The sequence below is a fragment of the Neopsephotus bourkii genome, unplaced genomic scaffold, assembly GCF_033783945.1.
Source record: "Neopsephotus bourkii isolate Nb327-2 ecotype Australia unplaced genomic scaffold, CSIRO-AGI_Nbou_v1 NB_1825, whole genome shotgun sequence".
Lineage (NCBI taxonomy): Eukaryota > Metazoa > Chordata > Aves > Psittaciformes > Psittacidae > Neopsephotus > Neopsephotus bourkii.
The window spans coordinates 3,314,245-3,329,131 of NW_026902298.1; the positions used below are offsets into that span (position 1 = coordinate 3,314,245).

Here is a 14,887-nt window from a genome sequence, read left to right on the forward strand (position 1 = left end):
TTCAGCTTTCTTCCTTTATTTTCTTCTCTGAAGTTGCATTATTTAATGAATAATGATGTGTGTTTATCTTCCAAGTGCTCCATATTTCTGAATTATAAAAAAATGGTCTGGAGTTTCTAGATTAATAATAATAAAAGATTTATTTAGCTGTTAAGGTTGGAGTCATCTCACCAGCTTATGTCATATATTTCATTGCACCATGAACTGCTGTTTTAGAGGTCTCAATATTCTCAATGTATATTTGTAGACCTCTGAGATCATTATGTTCTGTTGATTTAGTACAGGGTCAGCATGCCCTCCAAAAGATTGCGTTAAAACCCACTGAACTCTATAGGCACATATATTTGTGCACAGCCTTATGCATGTGCATTTGTGTATTTATTTTATTTATGAGAACTAAAAACCTCATCTTTTTCTACAGGAGGGAGGAAAAATAACCTAGAGGTTTGGAAAGGTATAGCTGGATATTTAGCACTGGATGTTTGTCACAGCAGACAAGAATAATTGTCTGGCTAATTCTGCACTGACAAAGCTTGTACTTGTATGCAAACAAAATACTTTGTATGAAAGTATTTCTATCACTGGATCAACTTTGTATTCTCTCAGTCTGTTAATCCTACAGTGTTAATCTGTCTATGTTTTATTGAGAATAGTCTTACTGTTTTAAGCAACTCGAGAACTCTAAAAGCCAAATTTTAGCCACTGAGATTTCTGTTGGAGTGTAAATGTCCTTTTCCAAAGAGTTTTGCTTTTTTGGTAAGTAGAGGTGTGTGGCTTGCTGATTTTGGCAAGTTAATTCCTTGTTGTTTATTGACTTTCTCCAATAGACATGCTTTTTCCCTTAATAGAAGCCTTTATGAGCTTTAACAGTTGACTTTATGGGAGGTTTTATGTAGATAGGATCTAACAATACCAGTGTTCATCAGTGCAGGGCACAGAGTGTATGAAAATAAAAGAAATGTAATCCTCCTTTTTACTGTTTTTATAATCTTTTTCCATGTTTTTATCTTCATAACCATCCAATGGTTAGGCTCCCACAGTTTATTCACTAAGCATGGTGTAGCCAATTGTATTTCATATATGGCAAAAGTAAGTCATAAATTTGACAAGAATCAAGTATATAGTAATATTAATAGAACAGCAGCTTAGACTTAATTACTGTCTTTCTGAGTGGGAAGAACTAGCTGGATACATTCTAAAGAATGAAACACTTTAGAGCACTTATTAATTTTACAGCCAATTCACACAATTAAACACTTGGAAAATTAATACTTCTGGCATTGAAAGCAAGCACCAAAACCAACCATTGAATGAAAACTGGAAACTTTGCAATACAGTACTTTTTATCAGAAGGGACGTATCAATTTTGCATCCCTTCCAAGTTCAACCAGTTGTCAGATAAAAGCCGCTATCACCATTTTCCCATGCAAATATTCTTTCAAAAGGCTGATAATACAGAAGGTCCTTGGTTTCAAATAGTTGTGGTCTTTCTATTGTTTTGCCTCTAAACAAAACCAGCAGCACAAGAACATAACAAAAATCCATCCTAAACTCTCAGAGTTCAGATAAACTTTTGGTAGAGGTTGTTCTTTCATGTGCTAAGACTACTGAGCAATGCCCAGCTCAAGTGTTCTTTTGCTGCAAAGAGGACACATTTGATAGTTGATCTTTATGTATAGAAACATAGCTGAAACGGGAATATTTTTAGCAACCAATATTTTCTTTGCTGATTGTCCTTTCAGATATGCAGAACACATTAATTTACATATGCCTTTTTTCTTCTGTGCAAAATACTTAGAAGCCTCTTCATCATAAATGTACTTCACAAGAACAGTGGCATCTCAATTCATCTAATTCTTTGGAATTTGCTCTTCTCAGTTACCCTCATTTGCAAAGAAAGGATGGTCGAGCAGTTAAGTCATTAGCCTGCTGCTTTGGAGATGGATTTTACTGCTCTCAATGTAGATTTGCTTTCCAACTTGGACATATCTGTCAGGCAAGCAGAATAATGCTCCATTTAACCAGGACATTTTTGAGGGTGAATGTATTAGTTCATCCTTAGATAATATAGTAAATTCCCAAAGTAAGAATATGAGGGAATTTTATTAGTAGTCTATGAAAAATAGATGCTATTACCACACAGCAGATCCCAGAGTCTATAGTTAGTGGTGAAAACATAAAGAATGACATTTACTCAAATTATTTAGCATGAAACATTCTCTTTTAAATTGTCTGCTTTTTGTAGGACAGCTTTTTTTCTTTGACAGCTTAGAATTCTTTGGCTCTGATGAAGAAATATGAGAGATTTAAGGAGGTATTGGAACAATTGCTGGTCTCTCTGTATTAAATTAAATCAACTTATTTCCTTTAACAGTAACTGCCATAGTAATAGCATGAAGCATGAAGCTTGTAACTCAATTATATTGTTAAGAAAAAAAGGTATTTTTTAATGAAGTCTGTAAAGACAAGTTGTTTATTACTCATTTTGATCACTCTAGTTGATCCAACCCCAGTTTATGAAGGGGTGTGGTAGGCGTGGGTGATTAGGTAGACTTCAGTTTGAATCAGGAATGTTTTTTGGAGGGACTAAGTGTTCTGGTTCTATCTCATTGCTGATGAAGCACATTGCATCAAGTCTGGCAGCTGGCAGGCTTTCTCAATGAAGTGTGTTCTATTTTACTGCACTAGTGACAAAAAACTGTGTTTGGTCCAAAATAACAGCTGAAGCATTTAGTACCTATGGTTCTTTGCTTTTCTTGTAGGGTCAACGATTGCATCTTGCGAGTGAATGAGGTCGATGTGTCAGAAGTCTCACACAGCAAAGCCGTGGAGGCCCTAAAAGAGGCTGGCTCCATAGTACGACTGTACGTTCGTCGAAGAAGGCCTATTCTGGAGACTGTGGTAGAGATCAAGTTGTTCAAAGGACCTAAAGGTAAATGTGAAAATGAAGAGACATCCATTTTAAACTTGATGTTTAACCTCTCTTCAGCTCAAATATCATCTGAATTTGTTGATTACTTAACTAGTTAGCCTGTCAAATACTGCAGTTCACTTAGGCTTGTAGAACTAGAATTTATGGTTTCATGTCTCTTCCTGAAATATAAAGAAATTCAAGGAGTTTCAAAATTCATTTGATTTTTATTTTGGAGATGGCTCATTACCTCTTAAAGAAATGCAAGATGAAGAGATGCTATGCTTTACGCTGGCTGCACGCATACTAAAGTTCCTCTACTGAGACCTCTGACTTTCTTTTAAGGTGCTATTGAATACAGTTTCCGAATTCTCTCTGTTTTTTAGAAGGCCTTATGATTATCCAATTTATCCTTTCTATTTCATGTTGTTGGTTTCTTGTACAGTTTTCTTTGGAACAAGAAGACAGGAATACTAACTTGTGAGTTATGTAGGAGAATTTTACATGGAAGTCTAGCATGAAACCTTCGCAGTCTAAATCAGCTTTACCACTTCCAGCAGAACCTTCTAGTTACAGGAAAAAAAACAACAACCAAACAACAAGCAAACCCAAATTCTGTTCTAGAATCATTAGTACAAATTACAAATATTAGATTTTCTTCTTTTCTTTTGAAAAAGGAAAGTTTTTATTTGTAGAATGTTACGTTTAACAAATGTAATTGTATCATTTTTCCTGCCTGAAATTTCCCTCTGGCAACTGTATTTTTCTTCATAGCTAATTTCTGAGCAAAGAAAATGGTTATTTTCACAGTACTGTGTTCATTCTAACTGAATAGGATGGACAGGAGTAGATTTTTGTATCCATACTAATTATTTCATAAGTCTTTAAGTTAAAGTTATATACATTAAATGGGGAAATCTGTATGAATCAGTCTATGCCATACCCATAAGATTATTCAACCTGTTTTATCAAGAGTGAGTAACCTGTAGCTGTTTCAGTGGTTTCCCTTGCTTCTCATCTCATGTGAATATTACAGGATGCTTCTGCATACTTTTTATACCAGTAATTGAGTATATTTATTTCTAATACACATGGAACCATTGAGATTATCCATTTATCATAAGCAAAGACAGTGCATGACTTTCAGTGTTGCACTGTACCTCTTCTATGTACATATATCATGGTTATTTGACACAGCAGTGTATTCATCATCCTCTGCTCTTGGCAGATAGTAGATTTAAACATGCATCTGAGAGTAAACCCCTGGAAGTCTGGATTCTCATGGTCAATTACAGTGTTAAATTGACTTTCTAATAGAGATATTTTGTACCTGTATGAACTCAGACAGGCAGCAGGGGTTTTAAAGGTTTGGAATTAAACTCAGTGTGTGCTGTGATAGTCATTTGAGTAACCTAAGGCTAAAGAAACTAAACTTAACATATCTTTTCAGGTTGTGATGAAACAGTAAAAGTTATTCACTGTGACCAAATTTTTATTGCATCGTGGAAGTGGACAAGAGGCAGGGATTATCTAATAATGGCTTTGCATCATGTTTGTTTTCATTGTATGCCTGAAACTATTTACTTTCACATTTATTTCCATAAAAGAGAGTGAATAACAAGAAAAGTACCTTTTATGACAAGCTAAAGAAGCTTTGCCACTTAGTGCTACAGATGTTACGTAGCTATCTATATTCCTACATAAAGTTTACTACAGATATTTGCCACAGTGAATTTTATTGTTAAGCTGAATGGTTTTTTAAAAAATTTCACTTCAATATTATAGAAATAACTTAATTTGCGACTTGGATGAAAAAAAAAAAGCTGATGGGCTAGTTCTTTGCAAATCCAGGTTTTCTGTCTATCTTTATAGATTAAGCAACAAGGAAGCATAGCCTTATATGCTTTATATATTCCATAGATTTAAATAAAACAGAATAAAAGAAAATAGGCTACAGATTGGTTGGAAATCTTACCAAAACTCATTTTATGTCTATAGCAGTTTTCCCTTGAATTAAAAATAAATTATCTGTTGAGAGGCATCAAAGTCATGGCTGAAGTTGAGACTAAAGGCTGTGAATCTTGGCTGTGGGTTTCAGTGCTAGTCACTCCTGTGATACTTATCTGCACATATTTCAGGTGATTTCTCTCTGAACTACTCTTTCACATCATTACTACACAGTGCAAGATCAACTTAGTATTTATATGCACAGTGTTTCTTACTCCTCAGAGTGAAATTGGGATGTTTTGGTGTCCGGGGCAGGACATGGTAGTTCCCACACCTTTCCTTCTTTTGTACTCACAAGGTGAATAAAGAAAGTGAGACTGTTTTTTTTAGACAAGAAGGCTGCTCCATACTAAACTTGGAGAAGCAATTACCTTTTCAGTTGGTTATTTTCCTGTCTGCCTCTGTCAGTATATAACTCAGTATATACTAAGTTCATTCCTTGCTGTGTTGAGAATTTACCACATGAAAGGATAATACCATGTAAATTCAGAGATCACTACTTGCCTGTGTATGCATAGTACATCATATGTTTCAGCACTTGAAAGTGATGAAGTAAATTTGCAAGGCTTTTTATATAAATATTGTTTCAATTTCATCTGAGGTATTGAGACTGAACTTGAATATAAAGCTTGAAATACAGGCTTTGAGTCCGTAAAGGTTAGATTTTTCTTAACTGGATGTTAATTTTTCTCGTTAGCGACCACCATATAAAAGACATAGGTTAATTTTACAAATCTATTTTGAACAGAAGTTAAATATGCACTGTGTAGCATTGGCTTTGAGCATAGACTCAGCGATGAGTCTATGGTAATGTGCTGCTAAGTGGTCCCTGTTCCTGCTGCTTCATGGAAAACTGTCCTAGCATCATATGTGCTAAAAGGTCACATAACTCTTTAAGGTGACTTTTGGGGAAAAGAGGTAAACAAAGAAATAAGTTGTGTAATAGAACAGTTAAGGTTTCGAAGACAGCTGTGGCTGTGTATTTAAGGCTGTGCCTTCATCAGTTTGCCACACTCGATTGATCATCTTGGCTGATGTCTACAGTCTGTGTCTTGAAGGTAACTGCTAACTGGGATCCTTGCAGGAACTTCATCTTTCACATGCTCAGAAGATTGTCTTTTGTAGGGATCTTCTGTGTCTCTATAGTGAGACTTACAATTGTAGCAATTCACTGTTTGGCTTTGCTTAGTATTTAGTAGTAAACAGTGGGTGTTTTATTTCAGGCACTCTCAGGACACTGCAGGTTTTCCCATCCAGTGCCTTTGCAGTAGCTGGGGGCTATAACAGAGGAAGGATATACAGTGGAGCTTTCTTATTGAAAATCAATAGGATTTAGACACTACTGAAATCCTGTCCTTAAGTGATACGCTTTTCTTGCTCTGTATTGAAACATAATGAGACTATCGGTAATGAGAATGGATTGTGCGCGCTGCAGTATTTATTCCTGGGGAACAAACATGCAGGCATTCAAAATAAAGCAATTTAATGGTGGTGCTTGGCTGTGTAATATAACTTCTGTATTAGCTTCTTCCTGCAAAGAACTGCTAATGAGCAGTGAATTACAAACTTCAGTCACTATTGGAGACTACAGTGCTTAAACCCATTCAACTGCATTTGACTGCAGCACTTTAAACCAAAGGAATTCCACTGCCCCCTGGTATTTTAATGCTGTCCTAACACACGGCAAATCTACCTTTTCCAAAACCAGAAGTATAGAGTAGTATCCTTGATGAAAACTTAGATATAGAAATTAAACTTTATTGGTTTTAATTTTTTAAAGAATCAGACACAAAAATGGTTTTCTACCATTGTAGAAAATTTCTGGCAGTCAGAAACTCAAATACAGAGGTTGTGTAATGTTTTATCTGCCACTACCTAACTGATAATTTAATCTGTGATATTATATACGGGGGGGGGGGGGGGAAGGCAGAAAATAATTATCCCAGTAACTACAGCAGTGTTGGATCACATGGTAAACTTCTGACCTCAACTCTATAAGTGATGTAATGTCTGCAGAAATGAAGTTTTCAGTGTGAGAGGCAGAAAAACTGAGTGCCAGGAAATGTGGGAGTAGATATGGCAGAATCAAAAACACAAAAAAGGCACAATATAAAGAAACGGGATTAATTTCCCACACCTTTCATGGTAATTCAATCCTAACTATCATTACAATGCTTGAACTGTGTTGGAATCTTGCAGTGATGGATAGGGCTGCCCTTTTCTTCACTGTATATGAGGCAGAAAGGCTCTGAACTGATCAGCAGCTATGTCTCTTTGCTGTTGTCTGTACGCATGCTTTTTTTGTCATTCCTGGTGAATCCAACCAGTGACACATTCAGATCAGTTTCACCCAACCCACCTCTGGGCACTTAAGCTATTTGAGGGCACTTATTCCTCTCCTCTTTCCTGCACTCAGAATTGGGCCTATGGTCCTGATATGTCAGGACTTGCCATTTAATCTATTTAGACTGTTATTGTGTTTGGGGATTCTAAGCTAGAAACTAATGCATTGCTCAGCCAGTTTTATATCACTCTGGATAATTTTCTTCTCCTCAGTAAAGATTAAGCTCTAAATGGGGCATCTCAGTAAAACACTCCAAAATAAGATGGAATGAATACAAAGGTTGTAACACCCATTTATTTTTTTTTTATCATGTATATCCATCTAAATGTTAGATGAAGTCATTGGGCATAACCAGTTCCGGAGTTTCCATTTCATTGTTTTCTGTGCTGGACTGAAGCGACTATGCAGCACGTGGTATATTTCCTTTTCACATAAGTGTTTTTTTCTTGATGACACTGAATAAAGTCACTGAGTAGTAATGAAGCTTTCTTACTATACTGAGGAAAGAATCAGTATGTTTTAAGTACAATATTTTTTAACCTATTGGTTAGCTATGGAATTTTCTTGAGAAGATGCAGAGACTTTAATCATCAATAAAAGGTATGATTTCACTAAAGACTTACCTTGAATTGTTACTGGAATGTTCTCTGCTCCCTTATTGTCTATAGTTTCATAGAAGTTCATACTTCTGTTTTATAGAAGTTGACATATTTTAGTTTGGATTGATGGCTTTATTGGAAAAATCTTTTGTTCTGTTACATAGATAGCAACCAGCTTGCAGTGACAACTGAAACTGTCAAAAAAGTACAGTGGAACAGCATATATTTTTAAATGTCTGCCAAAAAAAAAGAAAGTGTTCAATTCAGAACAGCAGAATGGGGGTGGGGGGTAATTCTCACAAGTGCTGCTCTCAACAAGGAAAGGAGAAATCTTACCATCTTTACCTACTACAACAAATCCAAAGGTTACCTTTTTATCTCAGGTAGTATCTACAGAACTTAAAATGAAAGAGGGAGGTTTTGGAGACAAAGAGCCCCAATTATTTCTTTTTCAATTTCAGAGAGCACTGAAAGCTTTCAGATCTTGCTGTTTAATAACTGATTGCAAGTGCTTGCTTCAGACTGATGTATTTTTTTATCAGTATAACTATCACTGCTACTACTGCCTATTTAATCTAAGGGATACTAAATACTTCATAGTAAACTTTACCATTTGGGGAGAGGGGGTTTTATGGCAAGTTTGGCAAATGTTTTGTTAATTTAGGATCACTTGAAACCTTCAAAACATTTTTGTATTTCATGTTGAGAAATGTTTATTTATACCTCCAAAGTGTTTTCTCACCATTTGAACAAAACATTAAACCTTTTCTTATGGTGTTTTAAGACTTTCAGTCTTATGATCTTATCAGCAGTGAATTAATTTCTGTTTTTCAGTGTTCTCCTTCTGTGCTGTGAGCTTTATTATGAAGCCTGATTTAAAACAGAGCAAAATGGGGCAACTTAAAAAAGAGCTGTAAAAAAATAAAGAAGTTGGCAAACTGTCCCAAACCTAGATTTAACAAATTATATAGGTTCTGAACTGTAATTTAAGTGCTTCACTTCATATGACTGTAACACACTATCACTTACTACAGGTAGAAATAGAAAACCACCACAACTGAAGCTATAATACCTTTTTTTTTTTGAGATGCCTTTGCTTGAAGGGAACTCACTTCCCATCCAATTAGCAGAAAGTGCTCTATCAAGCACTAATACTTATTTTTCCAATTTTAAGATAGCGATTCAAAACCATCATTCATAAGTTAACATCACTAAAGGCATGGCTTCCCTGAAGGGAAGTTTAATGTAAGAATATATGAGTATCTGCGTAGTTTGCGGCATGAAAATTGTACTCTTGAAACTCATAAAATGAGAAAGCTCTGTGATAGTGCTTTAAAAGCCTTTGCTGTTTCTCAGAAGTATTTTGGCATATCAGAGTTGCCAATACGTGATGGAGAAAAAGCGGTAGGTTATGGCTGCACCTTCATATTTCACAGGCTGAGGAACTTGTTTTTTAATATAAGTGATGATATCTGCATACAGATGCTATTTTAATATTCTGCCATGTGGCACAAATAAAACATTAAATGTTTTATCTGCCTTTGGTCACTACAGACTTGCCATCATATTCATATAAATTACGACATAGAATCACAGAATCATAGAATAGTTAGGGTTGGAAAGGACCTTAAAATCATCAAGTTCCAACCCCCCTGCCATGGACAGGGACACCTCGCTCTAAACCATATCACCCAAGGCCTCATACAACCTGGCCTTGAACACTGCCAGGGACGGAGCATTCACAACCTCCCTGGGCAACCCATTCCAGTGCTTCACCACCCTAACAGGAAAGAATTTCCTCCTTATATCCAATCTAAACTTCTCCTGTTTCAGTTTTAACCCATTACCCCTTACCCTATCACTACAGTCCCTAATGAAGAATCCCTTCCCACCATCCCTATAGGCCCCCTTCAGATAATGGAAGGCTGCTATGAGGTCTCCACTCAGCCTTCTCTTCTCCAGGCTGAACAGACCCAACTTTCTCAGCCTATCTTCACACAGGAGGTGCTCCAGTCCCCTGATCATCCTTGTGGCCTCCTCTGGACTTGTTCCAACAGCTCCATGTCCTTTTTACGCTGAGGACACCAGAACTGCACACAATACTCCAAGTGAGGTCTCACGAGAGCAGAGTAGAAGGGCAGGATCACCTCCTTCGACGAAATATTCCTTAAAAGCTACTCATTCTAGAGTGATCCCTTCCATTCCTGAATAAAAGCAGGACTTAGTTGTTGTAATCTCACACAATAACAGTTATCATTATCAGAGTGGCACTTCAGTTCTAGTATTGCAGGCTTTGGCTATTATCTTTTTGTCTTTATTGGAGAAATAAAGCAAATCTTGGGGTTTGTTACAATTGCAGTTAAATAGCAGGAGGTGGTAGTATCAAATTGTTGTTGTATCAGACCAAACGCAACCTCTTTTGGAGACAATTAGTAATGATTTTCCAGATCAACAAGGATCATTTTAAATGAAACTCAGGAGCTGTCCATCTAATTGGTTGTCTCACCTAAAACTAGAGCTATCCTGTGAGCTGCAGGTTCTCACTTGCTTAAAGTCTTGTATTTTCATGATAATTCTAAGTTCCCTCTTTTCATTGTTATTTCCATTAGCAGTAGATGAATAACAAAATTACTTGGAAGACTGTGCAGAAATTTTATATACATATATTTTTGTTTTCCCTTGAAGCCATTCAGTTCTTAAGAACTCTCCAAGCAGTTCTAAGAACCCTGAGTTAACACACAAAACAAACATCTAATCTCATAGTAGATTTTAAGTATCAGTTTCCAGAAGTCATTCACAAAGAGTGAGGTTTCCACTGAAATGAACAGTGCTTTCCACAACTCCATCATGCTACCTATTTCTGAAGTGGTGCAGTTGCAATTTCCAAGTGCAGTGCTGTATTTTAATAGCCAATTGAGATGGCTATAAAAATCCAGCACTGCACATTAAGATCATTACCAAATTGCTTCAGCAATACTTACTGATGAGGCAGCTTCAGCAGAACATGATTCATCTTAATGAACTGTGGCTACGATTGAGAAAAGCAGCAGCACAGAGAAAGATGTGCAGGTAGGTTTGGATGCCAAAAAGCTGAAGATTTTGCTTCCAGAAAAATAAGCTTTGGGTAGTTTCTTTTTCTCTTCACTGGAGAAAGTAAGTAAATCTGTCATCTTCTTTGTTTCAATTGCAGTTAAATAGCAGAAGGTGGTGGTATGAAGTCGTTGTCATGTCAGACCAAATTCAGACATCTTTGGAGCTAAGTAGACCATTGACATTTCAGTTGACAAAATCTTTTGTGCTTGTCCTTTCTGAATTAGGTAGGAAATTTGTATTCTCACACAGTTATCTAGATTGTTTCATCTCCAACTGGAGACAGCAAGTGTGGACCAGTATGACCCCATTTTCTATCACTCACCTTCATAAGTTGTCAACCCTTTTGCTATAAAGTTACTTCTGGGACTTTTGCTGGGAAGCAAGCGGTTAGTGTGACTCACTAGATTACATTTTCTTTCCTTTGTCTACTTCTACCTGTACAGAAGGAAAGGGCTTTTAATATCTGTGCCCAGTTATTGGATAAGTCATGGATGCCTCTCCAGGTTTGGCTCATCTGACTTGCTTCTGAGTGGGAATAAAGCAAGGCCATTTAAAAACTCTATATTTGGTGTATCCCTCCTTGTGGAAATGCTTCAAAGGAAGTTGCTTACTAAATGGATTTCCCAGCTACATATTGATCTCTGGAGCACTGCTGGAAAGTTTCTTGGAATATCTTTTGTCTTGGGCTCATAAGAACTGGGATGCCTTTGCTTTTTTGCAATTTTACATTGCTGCCTTTTTCTATGGCATCTTTAAAAATCCCAAGGACATGTCTCCACCACACTTGGTCTATGACAAGTGTTACACAAATTCCCAGTGAATTTCAGCCAACTTCTTTTCCAACTCTATTTTTATCTCCTGAACAAATATAATTACAGCAAGTCTCATAATTTTGTTATTATAACATGCCTTTGTACTCCTTTTTTTCCTTTAGATTATAAATTTCTGGGTCAGGGAATAGTTCCATCTTTTTTCCTCCCCATGGAGTGCTGTGTAAGAGTTAAAGGGGAGTTTTAGGAGATCCCTTTCATTATGTTTGCCATGGCGGTTTTCATCAGGCCAACACAAGAGAGGGAGGAGATGCATCAGACAGTGTAGCAGAATATTGTCTCATCAGTATTTCCAGATGCACAATAAATCAAAAGATGAGAGAGTGACGTCATTTGCTAAACTACTGGGCTGAGTGCGGAAAGAACCCCTGCTGTAGACAAGAGGCCAATATGTTTTTTGTCTGTTTCCTCTGTGGAGGAGTGAAAATTTCCTAGGGAGTGGCAGTTTTATTGTCCTTTTTTCTCTACCTGTATGTTCCTTGCCTTAAATTCCTCAGGTGCGTTTTGGGGAATGATTGTGCTTGATCTTTCACCACTTGAATAAATAATTATGCAACAGCAATTGCTGTGAGCCTGATGTGACATCCTGATTCAACAGAAGAAAACATTAAGGATTTTACATCCTATGTAGAATATATTCATTGACACTATCTGTGTCATTTGCAACTAATTTGAACATCCTTCTTTGCAGAGCTTTATCCTTTCTCAAATAGCAATGTGCAAATTAATCAGGTGAAAATAGAGAGCAGTGATTTCCTCCTTTATTGTTCAGTTAATTATCTACATAGCAAGTTCGGTCTTCTTGCTAGTTTGTCACATGTCCAGATCTTTCTTAAGAAATCTGCTGTCTCACTCATCAGCAAAGTATTGCCGTGCCATGAAAAGCACCTTTCAAAGAATAAATTGTATTTAATTAAGTTTTATAGCCTGGGGAGCTGTAGCTGTTAATGTTTTCCTGTGTTCTTGTCTCATTTTTTTTCTGGAATCCTAAAAACAGGCAGATGATATTTTAAGTCTTCTGAGGAAGGCATTAGAAATTCTGATCATGGTAGAGTGACAAAGCTGTATGAAGCTTTAAAGATTTAGGTAATATGGTAAATAAAATACCAGTTCACAGCCTATTTAAAAATACATTCTCAGTAGTCAATAGTAATCCTTTGTTTCCACTAGCAGAAAAAGAGGAAGGAGTTACATTAAAGCATCTCTGAACATTTAAAGGCTTAGTCAGAAGATAGGCACCAAAGTGACTAACTGCGACTAGTCATGCATCTGACTATTTCCAGTACTATATCCTAGTCCTTTTTACAGGTCTGTCATCCTCATTTTGCTTTCAGTATTCCGAATTCTAGCTAAAATTGTAGTTACCTTTAATGAAAACAAAAGAAACAATGCAATTTGGGTTCTTTTTTGGTAACAGCTAAAGGTGGTAACCAGGTTTTAACACTTGACAAAAATAAGTATTTTGGCCTTAACTTACCATTTATTATTTTAGACCATTTGTCCAAAAACTTTGAAAAACTGCTTTTCCTTCATCAGTTAGGGTCTGTTTTTTTCTTTGCGTGTTTCTTGAAATATTATATTAGTATTCCTAGAAATGGCAACCTTTCTTTTGCAGTTTAGATGGAAAGAGGTGTCCTTTGCCATTTGCTGTGTAACACATGGTCTATGCAGATGACCCTACTTTCCAATTGTGTATCTTAAGATATGAGACGAAGGAATCCCAGCTGTGGGACTCCAGTGCACAAACACTCTGGTACTGCACGTGGTTAGTTCAGTGCCAGGTACAAAGGCAGCTGGTTTGGAATGGATTCCTATATTGCAGACACAGTGAGATCAAGCTACTTTCAGAAGCAAATACAGTCTTGCTGTGCCAAAGACTTGTGCTCTTTGACACATAGCTGCTCTTCAACCCTTCTTCTTTTGAGTCAGCAGTGAAGCCCTGTGATTTGTGAGAGAGTACCACTTCTTTTACTTTTCTTGCAGAGACTCATTTAAGATGTTTTCATTCAGAAGTTCCACCACTTGGGACAATGGCAAGGGGATTTGCTTTTCTCAACATGAGCATTTGGTGCTCTTGGTAGATGGAAAAAAAATTCCTGTGGCCTCTTCCAGGTTACATTTTGGCTGACTTCATAAAGGCAAGGAGACAGGTTAATGCTAATGTCTTTAGTGGCTTATTTCCTAGGAAACCAGGGACACTAGCTAATATATCCAGTGTATCCCATGAACGCAAAGCTCTGTGTTCATTACGCAGGATGTTCTGAATTTTGAGCAGTGATTTATAGGAACAAATAAGAAGCCTGCCCTTAGATCGTTTACAAAGTATTTTGTCCAGTCATTATCTTTGATAGGAGAAACAGTTGCAAAGCAAGATCTTAGAGCTGAATGAGGCATAAAAAAGTATATAATGACACAAAGGGTCTTTAGGATATGATGAAAGATGTTGCATAAGCTAGAAGTACAATACCAAGGCGTGTTTGACTTATTTTTTTTTTGGAAAGTGATGTTTGCAAATTAGGATTTGAAAGTAGTTTCCGCCCAACCCCCCAAAATGTGTTTTTTGGGTTTTGTTTGGTTTGTTTTTTTATGCAAAACAATGTGTGGGATGTCTTATGACATAATTAGAAATACATACTAACCATCCCAACAAAGAGAGGCCTGCAATGAGGAAACATGAAGTTACAGCAAATAATTTAGTCAAGTTTTTTATTGGTGGCACATTTACATTTTATATACTGTAGCTGAAAAAAATAACACAGGTAAATGGTAGGCCAGGGGTAAATCTTATCCATAGTCTGTAGGTCGGGTTTGTCTTATTTCTAAATTCTAATGATTATCAAATGCCAAGCCAAATTTTCTACGAGTTTTTTTTAAATAATGCTTTTAAATGCTGTTACAGCAAATCACATCCTTCTGTAATGCAGTGGAGTAATTGTAGCTTAGAGATGTACTTTGTAGTTACAGAGAGATGTTGAGATGATAGGTGCTTTCAAGGCAAGATATGAAAAAATGCCAGTCTTTTTGCTGGCATCAGTGTTAACAGAAAGGTCATCTGTTCTAAGGTTGCTACCATGATTAAATCCAGCAACAGAGGGACAATACC

At 36.6% G+C, this 14,887-nt stretch overlaps 1 protein-coding gene across 37 annotated transcripts in view; it reads left to right on the forward strand.

The window, feature by feature from the left end:
• Positions 1–14,887, forward strand: part of DLG2 (discs large MAGUK scaffold protein 2) — a 1,002,605-nt gene that overhangs the window by 693,490 nt on the left and 294,228 nt on the right. For all 37 annotated transcript variants that reach the window (XM_061343348.1, XM_061343335.1, XM_061343334.1 and 34 more), the window contains one exon: positions 2,763–2,932. In XM_061343348.1, coding sequence (XP_061199332.1) covers positions 2,763–2,932 — 170 coding nt within the window. The remainder of the gene's footprint in view (positions 1–2,762; positions 2,933–14,887) is intronic.